Below are 21,052 nucleotides of genomic sequence, written 5' to 3' on the forward strand. Positions count from 1 at the left end.
AAGCAAGAAGATCAGGCTTTTTCCTTGTTGGTTCGCCCACACGCACACATACTGTTGTGTGCTGCTATATGGTTGCTGGGATTCATTGATAATATATCTTAAACACATTTCTTCAATATAAATAGTTGCTCTGTGGTTGGTCTTTCTCACATACTTAGGTTAAAATATGAAAATAATTATTAACACTGAAAATATGATTGAGATTTTTGTCTTAAGGCGATAATTATATAAAATTCGAGTTATTGAGGTTGTATCAAATAATTTTTCTAGATCTAAAAAAACAAATACCCCAGTAGTGACCTAACATAAACTTGCATAATAGAAAAGTTTGTAAGACGATATTAACATTTAGATACAATAAATACTAAAATAAAGTAGCATGAGGCTGTTTCAGAAATGAGTTTTTCATTTTTACTAAACTGTTCAACTAAAAGTTCTGTTGATATGACTTATGTCTCTGCCTTCCTGGTTTACATTTAGAATGCTCCGGAGAATAATTGCTGGAATGACTTCTCGTTGATGCCATTGTTCACTTTTAATTTTATGTTGTTTCTAGTGAATATCTGGCGATTTTCAAGAAAACGGTCGCAATGCATGAGGTGTTCCTGTGCCGTGTGGCAGCACATCCTATTTTGAGAAAGGATTTGAATTTCCACGTCTTCTTGGAATATAATCAAGATGTGAGTGTCAGACTCATGAAAGCAGTGATGGCAGTCGTTGTTGCTGTTTGTTATTTTATTATGGAGTTTGGAAGGGCAGAAGAGGTAGCACCAGCTAACATGAGCACGGCCTTGGGTCTGGCAGCCTGCACCAAGTTTCATAAGCCCAGAAAGGGCAGAGCCATCTCACAGGTCCAAAGGCTTTGATTTTTCAAGTGCCACATTTTTAGTGGTGAAGCAGAGAGCTTGAGTGGATCAGTTAAATCAAGTTATAAATTAAACTTCCATAATCCAAAAGCCTGAAATTAACTTTTGTGTGTTTCTGTGAGACTGAGGCCCAAGTATCCTAGATTGGCTTCAAACTCTGTGCAACCCTGGATGAGTGCTGTGATTATAGGCATGTGCTGCTGTGCCTGGGTCTTACATGTGCAGGCGTAAAACTTAGAGATTTATTTCGCCTCCGTGAACTGAGCTACATCCTTAGGCCAAAAACGTTGTGTTTTGTTGTTGTAGTTGTTGTTGTTGTTGCTGTTTTCTTCCTTTTTTTTTTTTAGTCTGTAGTTCAGGCTAGCCTCAAACTCTCAATACTCCCTCTGCTATTTTAAGATTACAGGCACGCACCATTTATTCTTTTTAAACTTTCTCATTCTTAATACGTTTCAGGGATTGAGGTGGCTCTGAGAGGAAAGACACCTGACATGAGTTCTGTCCCTTAAGTCCGTATAACCTTTTCTCTTAGCTGGCGGGGCCTGGGCCAGATTGTGTGATATTCAGTTCAGGTCCTTTAAATTTTAGTTCTATCAATTGATGTAAATCCAAGTGCTTATTTTTATAGTGTAAGAAGTTTCTTTTGTGTAGTCAGGGGATGGAAAAACTAATTATGATATTCAATTTTTGTGGCCTAAGTGTATTGTTTATTTTTTTTATTTTTTAAATATTTATTTATTTATTATGCATACAATATTCTGTCTGTGTGTATGTCTGCAGGCCAGAAGAGGGCACCAGACCTCATTACAGATGGTTGTGAGCCACCATGTGGTTGCTGGGAATTGAACTCAGGACCTTTGGAAGAGCAGGCAATGCTCTTAACCACTGAGCCATCTCTCCAGCCCTGTATTGTTTATTTTTAAGGAAAGGATATACATATATAAAAAAGAAAGAGAAAAAGCCATGCATCATACCTGACTCCAGCACATTTTTTTATTTTGTTTTTTTGAGACAGTTTCTTTGCATAACATTTTCTGGTTGTCCTGGGACTTGCTCTGTAGACCAGGCTGGCCTTGAACTCACAGAGATCTGCCTGCCTCTGCCTCCTGAGTGCTGGGGAAAGGCGTGCATGACCTTTTTAAAGAATTTTTAATTGCATTTTTATTGTATGTGGTTGCACTTGTGGGGGTCACAGGATGACTTGTGAAAGTCCTTTTCCTTCCACCTATGGAACCCTAGGGATTGAAGGCAGGTTGTTAGGCTCGGTGATAAGTTCCTCAGCCATCGTCCTAGTTTGATAATGCGGGTTATGTCCTTTATTTAGTTCTCATGTCTTTCCATTTTGATTACTATTTGAAACAACTGTTGGTAGCTGTTGTCAGAGAAAGTCACACACTTGTAAGAGTTTTTAATAGAGCCAGTGTGGTGTGCACAGGGCTGAGAGGCAGAGGCAGGTGGCTCTCTGAGTTCAAGGCCAGCCTGTGCAACTTAAAGAGACCCTGTCTCAGAGTCTTTGATAAGGAGATTAGAGTTTTATTTTATTTTAACCTTTTGAAGTAGGGTCTCTTCTCCCCAGGCTTGCAGAACCCTGCTGCCTTGTGTTCCCAGGGTTGGGATTATAGGCTTGTGAGATCATGGTACCGATAGCACCCGTACTGACCATGCAGTGTGCCTTCATGGTGGTCGTGAGAGACTGTAAAGACAGAGTTTACACCACTCTTCGGTTTGTTCCAGACAGGGTCTCCTAAAGTAACCCTGGCTATCCTGGAACTTGCTCTGTAGAGCAGACAAATCTTCCTACCTCTGCCTCCCAGAGTGCTGACATTAGGTGTATGCCTGACTGTAGTTCAGTTTTTTCCTTTTTTGAGATAGCCTTACCATGTAGACTGTCTGTCTACAGCCCTGACTGTTCTAGAACTCATTATATAGACCAAGATGGCCTTGAACTCAAAGGAGATCTGGCCAGTGCTAGGATTAGAGGTACCTGCTATTACACCTGTCTGAGTTCTGGGGTTTTATTTGTTTGTTTTGTTTTTTATTGTGAGCCTGCTAAGCCCCTCTAGCCCATTTTTTAAAATAATTAGTTGATTTTTTTTTTTTTGAGACAGGGTTTCTCTTGTGTAGTCCTGGCTATCCTGGAACTCACTTTGTAGACTGGCCCAGTTTTTGGAAGTGCATGGTATCTTTAGCTGTCTGTAGCATGCTCCCACCTCTGGGGGTAGGATATAACCAAGAGCAGCCGCAATAGACTGTATCCTTTAGGAACCTCTTGGACAGCCCTGGCCAACAACTCAAAAGAGGGTTTCTCAAAAAAATAAATAAAGAGGGTTTCTCGTGTTTGATATTGGGAATTTTGTTAGTTTCCTCCTGGTAATCATTCATGCTGTTCCAAGTTATCTTTTATTTCCCTTGTACATTTAAGTTGCTGACCCGCAACACAAGACTAAAGATCCTGTTCAAAGTAAGGGGGAGTAAGAAATTTGCCTAATGTATTTTAGAACTATTACAGAATCATGATAATGTGTTGTACTTACTCCGTTACATTTCTTCGGTTTGAAGGAATTAAACTTACATATTTTTAATTATGGACTAAAGTTTTACGTACTTATTTTGTTTGGGTTATTTATTTTCGGTGGGGATTTTATTGTTGCTGTTTTGAGATAGGGTTTCTCTGTAGTCGTGGCTGTCCTGCTGCCTCTGCCTCCTGAGTGCTGGGATATGTGCAGAGGTATGCACTACCACGCCCAGCTCTGAATTAAATATTTAGTTGCCACTTTAGTATATAACAATGCCTGGCAGGAAGGTGAGAGAGCTGTTTGCGACTGGATTATCAGATGGTAAAGTTAAGTTGGCCTTTTCCGTCTGAGTCCTGGAGAGTGACACTTGAGCATTTGAGTTCTACCAATTTCCTCTTTTATTTACTTTAAAATTTAAAAGAAAAAGCAGTCTTGTGTAATCCAGGCTGCACTCAAACTTGCTGTGCAGCTAAGTGACCAGCTATGTGCCACCATGGTTGACACTCCTACAGATACACACAGAGATTGCTACTTTTCCAGGGGTGGTAGTGCATGCCTTAATGCTAGCACTCAAGCAGGCAGAGCTCTGTGTCTCTGAGTTCAATGTCAGCCTGGTCTACAGAGCAAGTTCCCAAACAGCCAAGGCTACCCAGAGAAACCCTGTCTCAAGAAAACCCAAAGTGTTTAGAAATTGAAGTCCTTTAAGATTTCTATTTTAAGCCGGGCGGTGGTGGCGCACGCCTTTAATCTCAGCACTCAGGAGGCAGAGGCAGGCGGATCTCTGTAAATTTGAGGCCAGCCTGGGCTACAAGAGCTAGTTCTAGGACAGGCTCCAAAGCTACAGAGAAACCCTGTCTCGAAAAAAGAAAAAAAAAACTATCTTATTTAAATGTCTAAGAGTAAAAGAGGTGTTGCTGTTTGAAGCTTCCAGAAATGCTAACTTCAATTCTCCCTCTTTTTTTCTTTTTTCCAGTTAAGTGTTCGAGGAAAAAATAAAAAAGAAAAGCTTGAGGATTTCTTTAAAAACATGGTTAAATCAGCGGATGGAGTCATTGTTTCAGGAGTAAAGGTGAAATTTATCAGTGCTAGTTGGAAGTACATACTTTTGTTTTTGTTTCACTGTGTGGCCCTGGTTGGCCCAGAACTCACAGAGAGGCACCCGCCTGTGCTTCTCAAATTCTAGGACTAAAGATGTGTGCTCCACACCTGGCTGCCCGGTGTGTTTTACAGCCGGTCAGACTGTGAAACAGCTGGGCAGAGGAGAGGGCTGAGGGGCAGTGTCTGTAGGGTGGCCTTCAACTGCGGGTGGGCTGCGTCTGAGCGCTTGCTCTTGCTTGTAAATGTTGGGGCAGATCTCGGGATTGACATTAGTCAGATCTCAGCTGAGGTTTTGGTAGTGTCTTCAGGTAAAGGCATGATCTTGGGTAAAACTGTTTTTCCATCTTCAAAATTAAGTAATATCACTTGGTTCACAGGATTGTAGGAAAGATGGAATAAGATAATATGAAAATATTTTAATAGATACGAAGTAGTAACTTTTTTCCTTGATTTATTTTAAATGTATGAAAATTTACTTTACCTTTTTTCAGTAAACTTTATAATATCAGCAAATATTAAGAAAGGCGAGTAACTAGTGCTCCTGTTTCATTGTTACTGCCTGTTCTCACACCTGCAGGAAGGCTTGTGTGCACTGTCTGACTTAGACTCTGAGCTGTGTTGACAGTCCAGGAGCCATGTGCTCTCCAGTGACAACTCAGTCTTCCTCTCCCATAGTTAACGCTTTCTTAGCTAGTAAATGTAAGCCACTGTTAGTTCTGATTTTCATCATCAACGGACATTTTTAGCATGTGTAATTTTGATTACAGTCTGCATTAGATATATGTGTTCCTAATTTTTATGGTTAAAAAACAGACACAATTTGGATGATGGTTAAATACACTTTTTTAGTGCAGATTCTGCTGCTCAGAATCCATGCTGTAAATTCTAAATTATGTCAGTAATACTTTCTTTTTTTGTGTGGTTTTACAAGACAGGGTTTCTCTGTAGCTTCGGAGCCTGTCCTGGAACTAGCTCTTGTAGAACAGGCTGGCCTCGAACTCACAGAGATCCGCCTGCCTCTGCCTCCCGAGTGCTGGGATTAAAGGCATGCGCCAACATCGCCTGGCTGTCAGTAACATTTTTAAAGAACAGTTCCTAGAAAGCACTATTAGCGAATTTTTAAAAATTTAAAATGTATTTCTAGCTTAATTTCAAGAGATTGAGGGTCGGAGAAATGGTTTGTTAAGAGGTTAAGACCACTGACGGCTCTTCCAGAGGACCTAAGTTTGATCCCCAGTATTCATGTGGTCAGTTTCAGGGAATCAAATGCCCTTCTTCTGTCCTATGGGCTCTAGGTACTCAGGTAGTATGTAGACATACATGCCAGCAAAACACTAATACATATAAAATAAAAATAAATAAATGTTTAAAATAAAAAAGATTGAAATGGTGTTTAATTATATCGTTGCTCCCAAATGGTTCATTTGGCTGAGTTCATCTAAGCAGTTAGTTAGGCCAGGTGGCCCCTGAAATGCATAATACACCAGGAAAAGTAGTTTTTTCATTACCAAAATGTTTCTCCCTTTTCCTCAGAAGCCATTTGCTCGCTCCTGGCAGTGTCTGTAGCAGCACAGCACAGGCAGTGCCTGTTTCAGGACAAGCACACAGGACGCTCTAGCCTTCAGCTGTAAACCACAGGCTTATCTGTTAGTCTTCCTGTGTGGATGAGATCGGTGGAAGGCCTGGGTGCTAGAGATGGCTGCATTCTTTCCTGATGAGGTTTCTGTAATGATGACAAGGCATCCTGTTCCATTAGAGCATGTGTGTGTGTAAAGCTAGCTCTTTCCTCATCCTGCAGGACGTAGACGACTTCTTTGAGCATGAACGAACATTCCTTTTAGAATATCATAACCGAGTTAAGGATGCGTCTGCCAAATCTGACAGGATGACAAGATCTCACAAAAGTAAGACTCTGTGGTAAAACTTTTTTTTAAAAGATTTGTTTGTTTTGTTGAACATGGTGGCACATGTCTTTAATCCCAGCGCTCTGAAGACAGGGCAGGCAGATCCTCAGAGTTCGAGGCCAGCCTGGTCGACAGAGTGAGTTCCAGGACAGCCAGAGCTTTATAGAGATACCCTGTCTTGAAGAAGCAAACAAATGAAAAGATTTGTTTATGTGTATTTGTGTGTGTGCCTCAGCATCTGTGTGTGCACCACGGAGACCAGAAAGATGGCATCAGATCCTCTGGAGCTGGAGTTACAGGTGGTTGTGAGCCCACCATGTGGGTGCTGGGAACCAAACCCAGGTCCTCTACAAGAACAGCAGATGCTCTTATTCACCTAGTAAAGTTCCTCAGTTAACCACTGAGTGAGTAGCCATCCTCATCCACACACACACTCTCTTACGTTTTAGTGGTGATAATTGTAAAGCAGACATGTTACAGTTTTTGTTTTGTCTTTTCAAAACAGGATTTCTCTGCATAACAGTCCTGGCTGTCCTAGAACTCACTTTGTTAAAAAAAAAAAAAAAACAAAACCAGGCTGACCTTGAACTCACGGAGATCCACGTGCCTCTGCTTCCCAAGTGCTGGGATTAAAGATGTGCCACCACCGACTGGCATTTCTTACAGTTTTTAAAAATCTGAATTTGGAATAGTGGTTCTTAAATTGTGGTCTGTCACACTCAGCAAACTCATACTTTGTGGATGTTAAGCTAACACACACCCAGTTGAGCTACAATCCTGGCCCCCAACACATGCTTTGATTCAGTCTGGTCTTGAACTTGTAAGCCTCCTACCTCAGCTGCCCCCAAGATCCTTTTATGATGTGTCTTCTGGTTTTGTTGGTATATACTTATAATTCCATTTCAAGAGAGATAGGACAGCTCAGTGGGTAAAGAAAGATGCTTGTTAGCATGATGACTTCAGTTGGTCCTAGAATTCACATAAGGAAAGAAGAGAATTGACTCCACAAAGGTGCCTCTGGCGTGCACACTTGTGCTATAGCATGCCTGTGCCCATACTCAGACACACACACATCACAAACTTTATAAGTTTTTAAAGAGAAACTTTGTCTTGGAAAAAAAGAAAAACCAAAAGAGAGACAGACAGATACTGATGAAAATACTGCTACTATATTTCCAGACAAGTATCTTAGAGTGTATATGGTAACTACTTTGTACTGTGTTCTTATATAGATGTAATTTATAGTCCAGATACTTCGCAATATTTAGTAACTCATTTAATCCACATAAATTATGATGTGTATATTATTCATTTCTACAACAGGCTGCTAGGACAAGTGACATACCCAAGGTTTTAAGGATTACTGCACATTGCACTCTATTCCTTTCATTCTGAACTGAAAGAAGTACTTACTGTAGTCCTCCCTCAGTAAGTGAACTGCCTGTGGGTAAATCCTGAGACTTTGCCCAGTAGCATCTGAGTAAAGGGGTGTTGTGTGGTATTTTACTCTTTTGACTCTTGGGGGCCCCCGCTACCCAGTTCCCAAATGAATCACATACGGAGTCTTATTCTTAGTTATAAACATTTGGCCTTATTTTGGCTTGTTTCTTGACTGCTTCTCTTAGAGTATCCCATCTACCTTTTACCTCTGTGCTTTCCCATTCTCTTACTTCTGTAAATCTTAGTGGTGGATTGCTGTGTAGCTGGATAGCTGGCCCCTAATGTCCTCCTCCTTCTCTGGCTACTTCATCAAACCCCTTCTCTGTTTTCTCCTTACATATATTCTCTCTCTGCCTGCCAGCCTTCCTATCCTTGCTCCTGCCTCGCTATTGACCCGTCAGATCTTTATTAGACCATCAGATGTTCGAGACAGGCAAAGAATCACAGCTTCACAGAGTTAAACAAATGCAGCATAAATAAAAGTCCCACAACTTAAATAACATTCTCAACAGGGGCTGTCGTTTGTGTCCCTGTGTATAGCAAGTCTGTTCATAATTCCCACCTGTCGGACCTCTTCAGTGCCCTACAGCTTTGCCAGTATCTGTGACCAGATTCTTGTAGCAGTTTCTTGGTTGTCACTGTGACTTTTCTGCCTTTCCGCTTTTAGACTGTAGGTAGCAGATTTGGGGGTGGAAGGAGGTAAGGAGCTCTAAAATACTTTTAAGGTTGATTTTGCCACCTTATTACTTAAATATTTAGTGATATCTATTCCAGAAACCCAAACTCTTTTGGTTTGCAAGACCTTGACTTCCAAAATTTTTCCAGTTTTTCTGTCTTCACTTCATCCACCCGCCTTTGTCTCTAATGGTACTAAGTCCCACCTGCTCTGACTGAGTGTGCTGTTCCCCTTGTGCCTGTGACCTTCCCAGACACCAGTGTGCCCGCTCTTCACCTGGTAAAGGTCTGTTCCTCCTGATCACTTCAGTTCATTCTTTGTTTCCGTAGTCTTCTCCCCTTAGGCAGCATTACACCCTTCTCCTAAAGCAGTTCTTACATGTCTGATTTATCCGTCACACCGCATTACAGCTGCTTGTATTACTTTCTTTACTAAGGTATCTTATATTACTTTTGCAGATAGATAATCAATAAGTATTTTTAAATCAACAAGTTAATATATTATTAAAACTTGATTTTTAATTCTTAAAACTTTCTCCATAGGTGCTGCTGATGATTACAATAGAATTGGGTCTTCACTATATGCTTTAGGGACTCAGGACTCTACAGACATATGCAAGTAAGGACTGTAGTTAAAACATGAATGTAAGAAATTACAGCACCATTTCCTTCTTCCTCTGTTTTTCTTACGTACATATTTTAGGGTATTTTTATTGACCCATTTGTGATAAACTGGGTTTTTTATTATAATAAATGGTTGATTTCTTTTTTGCCTTCTCATTCTCTAATTATTATTCTAAAATAATTCAACATTCCAGGCTGGGCATGGTAGTGCATGCCTTTAATCCCAGCAGCTAGGAAGCAAAGGCAGGCAGATAGATGTGAGTTTGAGGCTAGCCTGATCTACATAATTAGTCTAGTTCAGCCATGGCTACATAGTGAAACCTTGTCTATAAATAAATATTGAACATTTCACAGATTTGCTATATATTTCATTGGAAGTCAAACTTTTTTTCAGTTAAAGTAGTCTACCACTGAGCCAATTGCTCCCTCAAGCTGCCCCCACCCCCCACTTTGTCACAAGGTCAAACAGGCTACAAACTTGCTATGTAGCCAAGAATGACTGAGGTCTCTGGATTCTCCTGCCTCTGCTACCTGAATGTTGGCTGTTGGAATTTACAGGCACACATCACCATTCCTAACATTCCAGTTGACGATTAAGCAACAACAAAAATTTCTATTTATTTTGTGTGTGTGTGTGTGTGTGTGTATGCTAGGGATGTATATCAGAGCAGATCATGTAATTTAGGCTAAAATTAGTCTGGTATACATGATACTTTGTCTCAAATAAAAAAACAAAACACACACTTAGGGTAGATATGATATACTTCTCATCCCAGGGCCTGGGAGGCTAAGGCAGAACAGTTTTGCGTTTAGGACAGCCTAGACTACATAGTAAGACCCTGTCTCATAAAAACAAAAGAGAAGGAAGAAAATTAATCTTGGAACTGGAGAAATGGTTCAGTTTAGTTCCTAGCACAACCACCTGTATTTCGAGTTCCAGGAGATCCAACACCCTCTCCTGCACATATATGGCATACTCCACAGCATACCTATGTACAAATTTAAAATTTTATATGTGTACTTACATACAAACAGAATACCCACACATACAAAAACAATTTAAAGGAGGGGGGCTGGGTGGTGGTGGCGTACACCTTTAATCCCAGCACAGGCGGGCGGATCTCTGTGAGTTCGAGGCCAGCCTGGTCTACAAGAACTAGTTCCAGGACAGGCTCCAAAGCTACAGAGAAGCCCTGCCTCAAAAAAAAAAAAAGAAAGAAAGAAAAGAAAAAGAAAAAGAAAGAATCGGGAGTGTGTATGTATTCTTTGTATATTTGTATATATCTACATACATATTTTTCTTTTCGTTTGTATGTATGTGTGAATGTATGAAACCAATGTGCTAGTGCCCTCGAAGGCCAAATAAGTGTGTCTAGGGCTGGAGTTGCACGTTATTGTGAGTTGCCTGACCTGACATGGGTGCTGTAAACAGAACTCAGGTCCTCTGCAACAGTAGCAAGGTTCTTAACTGCTGAGCCATCTGCTCCAGGCCCCTTCTACTCCACCCTCTTTTTGTTGAGATGAGTCTTTCTGTGTAACTCTTGCTGGCCGTGAAGTCACAGAGAACTAACTGCCTGCTTCTGCCCCCTGAGTGCTGGGAATCAAAAGTGTGAGCCTACTGGCTCAGCCTGGAATGTTTTAAAACTAATAGGAGACTTGCCACACTGTGTATTTGAATGTGAATTCTGAGGTAGCAATTGGTTATTATTCATTTTTGTTTTCAGAACAAATTTGCTATATCTGGAAATGTTTAAACTGGGGCTATAGCTTGGTGGTAGAACCCTTAGCTAGCATGCGTGAGACCCTGGGCTCAATTTTAATGCTAAAAATAAATAACCAACAGTATTATCAGACTAATCTAAGAACTGTTCCATCTTAAGTGTTTTCCTTTAACTGCTCTTTTAAAAAAAATAACATTAAACTCTGTGTGTGTGTCTGTATCTCACTGTATCTCTGGTTAATTGTCTTTGGAGACCAGGCTGGAATGGAACTCACAGAGATCCACCTGCCTCTGTCTCCTGAGTGTTGGGATTAAAGGTGTGCGTCCAGGCCTGGCTATTTATTTATTTGGCATGAGGCACACATGTAACAGTGTGAGTGTAGCGATCAGAGAACAGCTTGTGGGAGTCTGTTCTCTCCTGACACCTTATGGATTCTAGGAAATCAAAATAGTAATATTCTGGGGATTTTAAATAAACAGTTTAAACCTTGATGTCTTTGGTTAACAAGATCATTGGGTGCCTTCTGTGATGAAACAGGAATGTCCTTCATTAATATGGTTTGGGGTTATTGTTATTATTAAGGTGGAAAATGCATCAGATGCTGCTTCTGATGACAGTATTTTTCCCTTGCAGGTTTTTCCTCAAAGTTTCAGAACTGTTTGATAAAACCAGAGTAAGTACGAGCTTGAGGACTGCTGCACAGAGCTGTACTTGTCTTAGCAGGATTGTATTGTTCCCTGAAACAGTGCCACACACGAGGTGCTTCCACACGCGGCGAGTCACACCAGTATCCTAGCAGTCAGAAAGCTGAAGCAGGGGGATTCTGATTTCAAGACTGAACCTACATAGTATGACCTATCTCCCGCCCCCCCCCCCAAATTTTTTTTTTTTAAATTAGAACCAGTGAGGTGGCTCAGGGGTTAAAGGCCTTTGCTGTCATGACCTGAGTTTGATCCTTAGAACCTACATGGTAGAAGAGAACCAACTTCTAAAGGCTGACCTCTGACCTTTAGCATTAGCACTGTGGCACAGTTAGTACCACCTTTTGCTCCCACTAGAATGAACGGGAACATTCAGGTTGCTCACAGTTGGTGCGTTTTGTTTTGTTTTTAATTTTTTTAGAAGTTTATCACTTATTGATATAGTTTTTTAAGTGCATTGGTGTTTGCCGTGGGTGTCAGGTCCCCACTGGAATTACAGACAGTTGTGAGCTGCCATGTGGATGCTGGGAATTGATCCTAGGTCCTCTGAAAGAGCAGACAGTGCTCTTAACCTCTGAGCCATCTTTCTAGCTCCAACTTGTGTTTTTTTTAACCTGTGTTTTAGCTACTCAGTGAGCATGCCTTTAAGAAAAAACAAACAAGAGGCAGGCGGATCTCTGTGAGTTCAAGACCAGCCTGGTCTACAAGAGCTAGATCCAGGACAGGCTCCAAAACCACAGAGAAACCCTGTCTCGAAAAACCAAAAAAAAAAAAAAAGAAAGAAAAAAGAAAAAACAAACAGGCCATGGTGGCACACTCCTTTAATCCCAGCATTTGGCAGACAGAAACAGGCTGATCTCTGAGTTCGAGGCCAGCCTGGTCTATAGAGTGAGTTCCCGGACTTACTGCATAGCTACTGGGAAACTCTGTCTTGAAAATCCGAAAAGAAAAAACAAACAATTTTAATAATTTTAGTTATTTATTTTTGAGTCAGGGTCTAGCTCAAGATAGCCTTGAACTCTTTTTTTTTTTTAAAAGATTTATTTATTTATTATGTATACAACATTCCTTCCATGTATGTTTGTATGCCAGAAGAGGGCACCAGATCTCATTATAGATGGCTGTGAGCCACCATGTGGTTGCTGGGAATTGAACTCAGGATCTCTGGAAGAGCAGTCAGTGCTCTTAACCTCTGAGCCATCTCTGCAGCCCTAGCCTTGAACTCTTTATTGCCAAGTTTTCCACCTCTTAAATTCTGGCTTGTAAGTGTGTACCACTATACGTGACCTAGTATAGATTTAGAGAAAAGAATATAGAACAGTAGAAAAGTTACGTAAACATCACCAAGTTTCCCTGAAAATGAACATTTTTTCTGTAGGTTACAACTTTTTCTTCCTAATGTTCAAGTTCATCTGTGTTGTGTCCTTGTATGCATCTCAGTTCTTTTTTTAAGGATGATAACTTTTTTGATATGTATAGCTAATACTAAAATGAAAAGGAAAAAAAGAAGAAAGGAAAAGCCAGGCAGTGGTAGCTCACCTCTAACTCCAGCACTTGGAAGACAGAGGTAGACAAATCTCTAAGTTTGAGATCAGCCTAGTCTACAAAGCAAGTTCCATGATAGACAGGGCTATACAGAGAAACCCTGATTGTCTTTCTTAATGTAACCAAATACAGATTTCTCCACTGATTTTTAAGTAAGTAAGTGACTTACTTCTGTGGTCTGACAAGTCAGGAAACACATTTAGTTTCTTATTGAATTTAAGTAATTGGCTGGAGCCATGGCTCAGCAGTTAAGAGTACTTACTACCTGCTCTTCCAAAGGTTCAGAGGTCAATTCCCAGCAACTACATGGTAGCTCACAACCATCTGTAATGAGATCCGGTGCCCTCTTCTGGAGCATGTGTGCAGGCATACACGAAGGCAGAACACTGTATAATAAATAAATTCAAACAAATAAACAAAAAACATCTCTCAGGTCGAATCAGCAAGTTGAGTGTATAGTGAGCACTGTCTCAAAAAGAGAACTGGGAGGGGCTGGTGAAGATGGCTGAGTATCTGGAGGCTTTCCAAGATTCCTGAGACCCATGTAAAGTTGGAAGCAGGAAGCAGACTCACAAATGTTGCTCTCTGACCTCTATGTCATCGCACGTGCATCACTCACTAAAATATACATTAATAATATTTAAACACAAATTATCTAAGCCACATGTGGTGGAACGTGCCTGTAATCCAAGCACTTGAAGGTTGGGGCAGGAGAATCATGAGTTCTAGGCTCTCCTGGATATATAGTGAGACATTTTCTCAAAAACATTACCCTTTATCCTCATTTCTTTTGTTTTGTTTTTTTGGGGGGAGGGGTTTGTTTTGTTCTTTGAGGCAGGATTTCAGGCTGGCTTTGAATTCAGAGATCTGCCTGCCTCTACCTCCCGAGTGCTGGGATTAAAGGCATGCGCCACCACAACCTGGCAGAGTTCTCTTCCCTTCCATCTCCTCGAATTCCTTCGTCTGTTGGTGAGCACCTGTTAGTTGCCATTGCAGTATGTTAAGGAAGCCAAGTTTCCAAGTGTAGAATTTTTTCATAAATTCATGATTTTTCTGTTCATTTCTTGTTGGAATTTTGAAAGATGCCCAGATAAAGCAGAGCAGGTTCTGTAATTCCTCAACATCTCTATGCATTAAAAATATTTTTTATTTAGAGCAGAGTGTAGCATGATTTAATGCCATTTCCCCTTTTTAGAAAATAGAGGCCCGGGTGTCTGCTGACGAGGACCTCAAGCTGTCTGACCTGCTGAAGTACTACTTACGGGAGTCTCAAGCAGCTAAGGTAACTGGTTCGTTTGCAGAGGTTATCGGATGTAAGGTTGTGAGAGCAGATTTTGGGATTAGTAGATTTTCAAGATGTGTGTGGTGCTGTGTGCCTGCTGAGATCCCAGGCAGGAGAAATGAAGTGGGCTAGCTTGGGTTGTGCTGTGAGACCTTGTCTCAAAAACAAATGGTACAGGGATTCCTTTTCTCAGAGCCAGGCTCGGTGTAAGGAGACAGGTGGATCTCTGTGAGTTCGAGGCCAGTCTGGTCTATAGGGCGCATTCCAGGACAGCTAAGGCTACACAGGCAAACCCTGTCTTAGGAAAGAAAAAAAAGGAAAGAGAGAGAGAGAGAGAGAAAGAAAGATGTGCACCACCACTGTGCTGGCGTGAGCCTGGTTCTTGCGTTTGTTCTACAACTTAGCTACATCTCCAGCCCAGTTATTCACCTCTGGAGGCTTTATTATAAAATGTGGTTGAAATAAATTCTTTTCAGCGCATATACTAAAATTGAAATAGTCAGATTAGCGTGAATCCTATATAAGGACGACTTCAAATTTGTGTATCCTTCCTCTGGGGTGTTGAGATGTAGTGACAGGCTCTAACTGGATTGCCACGACTGCCTCCGACTCCCAGACATCTGTCTTCCTTGGCCTCCCCAGTGCTTGGATCAAAGGCATGTACCGGCACACCCAGCTCAATATTTTTTTAAGTCTATCTTGGAGATCAGCATTTACCTTTTAATAAATACTACGGAATTTTAATGTTTCTTGTTTTTTGTGTTTTTTTTTAATATTTATTTATTTATTATGTATACAATATTCTGTCTGTGTGTATGCCTGCAGGCCAGAAGAGGGCACCAGATCTCATTACAGATGGTTGTGAGCCACCATGTGGTTGCTGGGAATTGAACTCAGGACCTTTGGAAGAGTAGTCAGTGTTCTTAACCACTGAGCCATTTCTCCAGCCCCTTTTTGTTTTGTTTTTGTTTCCTTCAAAAGAAGGAAGAAATCCACTGAGTATGGTAGCCCTCAACTTTAATCCCAGCTGAGGTTAAGTGTGGGAGGGCAGAGGTTATCTCTGAGTGCCAGGACATCTAGGGCTACATAGTCGAAAGATTCTATCTCACAAAAAGAAGGGTGGTGGGGTGGAGGTGTGAATCAGGCCTATTGTGGTGCATGCTAGTAATCCTGGCCCTTGGAAAGTGGAGACTGAAGATCAGGAGTTCAAAATCATCTTGAGCCTTGTAATAAGTTTGAAACCATCCTGACTTCTTGAGACCCCGTCCAGATGGGCAAGTGCGTGGAGGTGGAAAGCTGAGCAGGAGTTTCCATGTTGAGCAGCGGATGGTGTCTAAATGGATCAGGCTCTTATATAGAGTGTGCACATAGCACAAGCCCTGGGTTGTTTATTTTAAATGCATGAGTATGTGAATTCTGCTTTAATTAAGCTATTATTTATTTCAAAAAAGCATTTAGGGGCTGGGCGCATAATTAGTGGTGAAGCGTGAGGCCCTTCATGCCCCAGAACAGTTAGAAGTTCCCGCTGGTTTCATCTGACTGCAATGTTCTGTTTTGCAGGACCTCCTCTACAGAAGGTCGAGGTCACTGGTGGACTATGAAAATGCCAATAAAGCACTGGACAAGGCAAGAGCAAAAAACAAAGATGTCCTACAGGCGGAAACGTCCCAACAGTTGTGCTGTCAGAAGTTTGAAAAAATATCTGAATCTGCAAAACAAGGTACTGTTGACGCGCATTTTGTGCAAGCCACACATTGTAATGGCGTCATGCTGATTCTTGTGTTTCCGTTCACAGAACTGATAGATTTTAAGACAAGAAGAGTTGCAGCGTTCAGAAAGAATTTAGTGGAGCTTGCAGAACTAGAACTAAAGCATGCAAAGGTATTGTCGTTAAATATTTAATCATTTAAATTTTAAACTGAGTCAGTTATAAAATAGATGCTCATCCTTAGATCAGCCTCCTACGGGAGATTGACACAACTGTCCTTGGTTTTGCTTCTCTCCTTGTATAAGTTTGCAGATTAAACGCAGGGCTGCTGCTCATGCAGTAAGTGCTCTTACGTGATTGGCCCTCTCGCTGGCCTTCTTTGGGGTTTTGTTATTTTGAGTACTGGATTATGTGTGGGGTTCTGTGTGTGCTTGTCTGCTTCCCAGCACTCTGTCACTAAGCTACATTCCCATCCTGACAGAATGGAATTAGGTTGGTTGTTTGCTGTTGCTGAGGCAGCTTCCAACTCTTCATACTGGGCTAAGCTCATTAAATAGATGAGGCTGACCTTGAACTCAGTGACCTTCCTGCTTCAACCTCTTGGGAGGTTGTTCAGTGACCTCCACACATATTCAAGACGTACACAAATACCCACGCATAGATACACAGAATAATGTAAAACAAAACAAAACAAAACAAAACACTACCTGTAGGATGCACTGAAGAAGCAGAGACAGGGTCACAAGTTCAAGGCCAGCTGATACCTGTGGATCTGGGGGGCTGACACAGCTGTTAAGATCACTTGCTGCCCTTCCGAGGACTGGAGTTTGGTTCTCAGTACCTACATCAGATAGCTCATGGTCATCCTAACTCCTCATCCAAAAAATGCGACATTTTTTTTGGGTGTAAATATGCACTTGGGTGTGTGTGGTATACACCGCCCCCCAACATACACTCATATAAAAACATTTTTTTGTTTTTTGTTTCAGATTTTTTTTTTTTTTGTGGAGGTGGTGGTTTATGGTTTGTTTTTGGCTTTTTGAGCCTGGGTTTCTTTGTGTGGCCTTGGCTGTCCTGGAACTAGTTCTTGTAGACCAGGCCGGCCTTGAACTCACAGCGATCTGCTTGCCTCTGCCTCCCAAGTGCTGAACTAAAGGCGTGCACCACCACCACCCAGCTTTGAAAAGTTTCTTAGTTGGTGTTCTATTGCTATGAAGAGATCCGTGACCACAGCAGCACTTGTAAAGGAAAACATGTAATTGGGGCTGGTATATAGATGTTTCTTTAGTCCATTGTCATCAAAGCGTAACCCATGGCTTTGGGTCGGACATGGTGCTGGAGAGGCAGCCAAGAGTTCTGAATCTGCATCTGAGGCAGCAGAGAGAGCCATTGGGCCTGGCTTGGGCATTTGAAATTCCTAATGCCTCTCCCTATTCAAATATGAGTCCATGGGAGTCATTCTTCTTCAGACCACTGCAGTTAGGTGTGGGGGAGTTGTGGCAGGGTCTCTATGCAGTCCTGGCTAAGCCCCCCCCTTTTTTAAAAAAATTCAGATTATGTAAACCATTAATACTAGTCTAAGTAGAAAATTATTTGGTGAAAAAGCTGGTACTTTGTGTCTTTAAACTGTCATAGAGTGTTTCTAGCCAGGCGATGGTGGCACACACCTTTAATCCCAGCACTAGGAAGGCAGAGGCAGGCGGATCTCTGTGAGTTCGAGACCAGCCTGATCTACAAGAGCGAGTTCCAGGAACAATTCCAAAACTACACAGAGAAACCTTGTCTGGAACAACAAACAAACAAGAAAAGTATTTCTAGAATTCTGACACCAGAATACAATTTCTTTTTTCTTTCTTGATTGCTCAGAGGTGCCTCTGACGGCAGCGGGTAAACCCGCGGTGCCCAGACATATGTGCAGGCAGAACACCCATTCATATCACAACTATAAAAAATATTTACGACGACTCTTTCAAGTTATTGGGACTAAAGAAATTGATGGTTAATTTCATTTTCTCCCTTCTAGGGCAACCTCCAGTTGCTGCAGAACTGCCTTGCAGTTTTAAATGGAGACACATAGGCCACACTCCGCCTTCTGCTGAAAAGGGCTGCCTTCAAATCTCCTTTGATTTCTTGATGACTCTGGCATCTAAGCTCACTGGGAACAACAGGAACAGCTGGCGAGGTGCATCAGCTCTTCTTCGAGAGACAGTGGAGCAGCAGGGCTCACTGGCCTCAGGGCAGTGGCCTGCCACCCCGCACTTGACCTTCCAAGAAGCCCAAAGTTCAACTCTGTTTTTTCTTTAAGTAGCCTGTCTTAACTGTGTTTGTTTCCTCCTTACCTTTGAATCACTTGTCCAGTTTTAACATTCTCAAGAGTCCCTTGATCACACAAGATAAAGGTTGCCTTCTGTTTTTTTTTTTTTAAGCACCTTGTGCCCTGAGTTCTTTCATGTATCTATGTAAAACATTTAATGAGACTTACTTTGAATTAATGAACGTAGATGTTTTGGGTCAGTTTCTGTGAGCTTTATAAGTATGATCTCTGAAGAAAAGCAGATGCGCTAGTATGTTTGCCTTAAATTTGTGGACTAAACCAATATTGTGAAATGCCCAGCGATACCAGTGGCGTTTTAACTCCGTGCTTCTTGTATCGCTCTGGAATTTGGGGTAGCGATAATAAATCTACTCCAGTGTTATGCTTTACAGTGCAGGGTTTTTGTTTTCCTCACCTGATTTCTTTTGAAATGGCCAATTGAACCACGTTCACCGAATGCTTTACCATAGGGCGACCTGGTCTTCTGGGTGCACTAAACAGAAGGGGCAGCTGGACAGAGGCAGACAATTGGTATTTCCTAAATGCAGGAGCATCATAGTTCACTGGATCCCGTCCCTAGTTCAGCAGTTGGCTGGGAGACATCTGTCAACCAAGCCCCTCCATGGCAGCCTATCCTGGCACGGAGGGAAAGCATTCTACTAGCAGAAAGAGCTCTTGAGTATGGGGAGGGAAGTGGATTCCCCGGGACGAAAGTTGGTATGCAGCTGGGATGCCGAGGGCCAGTGGACCCGAGTCAGGCGTGCCCGGTCTTTTCCATGGGGGCAGACGCGAGCCTCGTTCCCAGTGTAAAGTTAGGGCGAATGGACTTCCTGTCTTTTTCCAAGTCCTCCTCTATTTGGGAAGCCACGAGGATTTGAGCTGGTCACCCGTGGAACAGATTCCTAGTTTGTTTACAATTTTCCAAGCCGTCCCGAAGGTTGCAGGTCCCCTCGCAGGCAGTTGCCCTGACCCCCACCCACCCACCCAACCAGCCTTTCTCGGTGCATGTTCTCTTGCCTCGCCTCCTCGTGCGCTGGTCCGTGTCCTCTCCCTCTCTGACTGATACTTCCCCGTCCTGTTCAGTGTCGGTTTCCTGTTGTTGGCCCGAGAGATCCTTTCCATCCTTCCTGTTTGTGACCTTTCGATGGTAGAAATACACCCACGCGATGGCCGCCGTGGGTGAGTGCAGGCCCAGGAGCTCCTGCTTCTGGACTTGGTCCGGCCCTCCCTCCCTCCCCAGCTGCCCTTGTGGCCGCAGTCCGGTTTGACTTCTGCCTCGGTTCTCTGCTATAAAGGACATGTTGACCTACCTCACAGGGGTGTTGTGAGGGTTAATAAATGACGGTTCCGTGCTTTGGAAACGTGAAGGTGCTGTGTAAATAGAGGGGCAGCAGAGGGCTGTGTTGCTTATTGTGTTTTATCAAAGTGGTCTCTTTGAGGGGAGAGAAGTAGAGTGCACGCCTTCCTCTGGTGTGGTTTTTCGAGACCGGGTTTCTCTGTTTAACAGTTCTGGCTGTCCTGGAACTAGCTCTTGTAGACCAGGCTGTCCTCGAACTCACAGAGATCCACCTGCCTCTATCTCCTGAGTGCTGAGATTAAAGGTGTGCACCACCACCCGACCTGTCCTTTTACATTTTGGAAAGAAATTTTAGATTTTATATTTACTGCTTAGGGATGCTTTTTCTATGACCACTGTCTGTGTCCCACATGTGTGGAATACCAGAGAAGGGGTGAGTTGGGGGAGAAGAGGGCATGGGGTCCCTCGGAAGTGGAGCCTTGTTGTGGGTACTGAGAAGGGAACGGAGGTCTGAGGGGAGAACGAGTTGACACTCAGTTACCAAAACATCTCTTCAGCAGATGATTGATAGATAGACAGACAGCTAGCTAGCTGTCTTGGCTTTTTGAGACAGTTCTGTGTAGCATTGTCTTACCTGGAACTCACTCTGGAGATCAGGCTGGCCTTGAACTCACAGAGATACCTCCCAAGTGCTGTTATTAAAGGCATGAGTCACCACCGCCAGGTACTGTATGTTTAAATCCCTGTATGTAGTGCATGGGGTCACTACATACAGTGCCGGTGACGGTCAGAGGACCACTCCTGTGAGTCTCACACCAGGTGGGCTATGGGGATCAGCCAGGCTGCCAGCCATGACAGCAAGTGTGCTTACCTAAGCCGATTTGGCAGGCCCTGGATCTGTGGTTGGAGTGCCTCTTGTGGGGTGGGGGTGGGTAGCAGCAGCGGTAGGAGTAGCCAGCGGGCCTTGGGTAGGGGTGTATAACATACAAAATGAGTGGGCAGTGTGCCGGGGTTTCTCACCAACACCTTGAAAAATAACATGTTAGGGGCTGGGGAGATGGCTCGGCTGTTAAGAGCACCAGCTACTCTTCCAGAGGTCCTGAGTTCAGTTCCCACCAACCACATGGTGGCTCACAGCCATCTATAGTGGGATCTGATGCCCTCTTCTGGCGTGCAGGCCTACATCCAGATAGAGCACTCATATACATAAAATAATGTTTAAAAAACCTGTAGCTGGGCACTGTGGTGCCTGCCTGTAATCTCACAGCTGGGGGAGGTGGGGATCAGTGCTGTGAGGTTAAGGTCAGGTGAGACCATAGGGGAAAACGGGCCTGGGCAAAACAAGGGAGACCAGGTGTGGT

At 42.7% G+C, this 21,052-nt stretch overlaps 1 protein-coding gene across 1 annotated transcript in view; it reads left to right on the forward strand.

The window, feature by feature from the left end:
* Snx6 (sorting nexin 6) overlaps positions 1-19,755 on the forward strand; it is a 38,647-nt gene extending 18,892 nt beyond the window's left edge. The window contains exons 6-14 of the mRNA XM_075947405.1: positions 557-680; positions 4,356-4,451; positions 6,279-6,384; positions 9,043-9,118; positions 11,478-11,517; positions 14,286-14,372; positions 15,933-16,092; positions 16,168-16,253; positions 18,104-19,755. Coding sequence (XP_075803520.1) covers positions 557-680; positions 4,356-4,451; positions 6,279-6,384; positions 9,043-9,118; positions 11,478-11,517; positions 14,286-14,372; positions 15,933-16,092; positions 16,168-16,253; positions 18,104-18,157 — 829 coding nt within the window. The 3' untranslated portion in view covers positions 18,158-19,755. The remainder of the gene's footprint in view (positions 1-556; positions 681-4,355; positions 4,452-6,278; positions 6,385-9,042; positions 9,119-11,477; positions 11,518-14,285; positions 14,373-15,932; positions 16,093-16,167; positions 16,254-18,103) is intronic.
* Positions 19,756-21,052: the final 1,297 nt, after the last annotated feature.

This window comes from Microtus pennsylvanicus, chromosome 14, assembly GCF_037038515.1.
Source record: "Microtus pennsylvanicus isolate mMicPen1 chromosome 14, mMicPen1.hap1, whole genome shotgun sequence".
NCBI lineage: Eukaryota > Metazoa > Chordata > Mammalia > Rodentia > Cricetidae > Microtus > Microtus pennsylvanicus.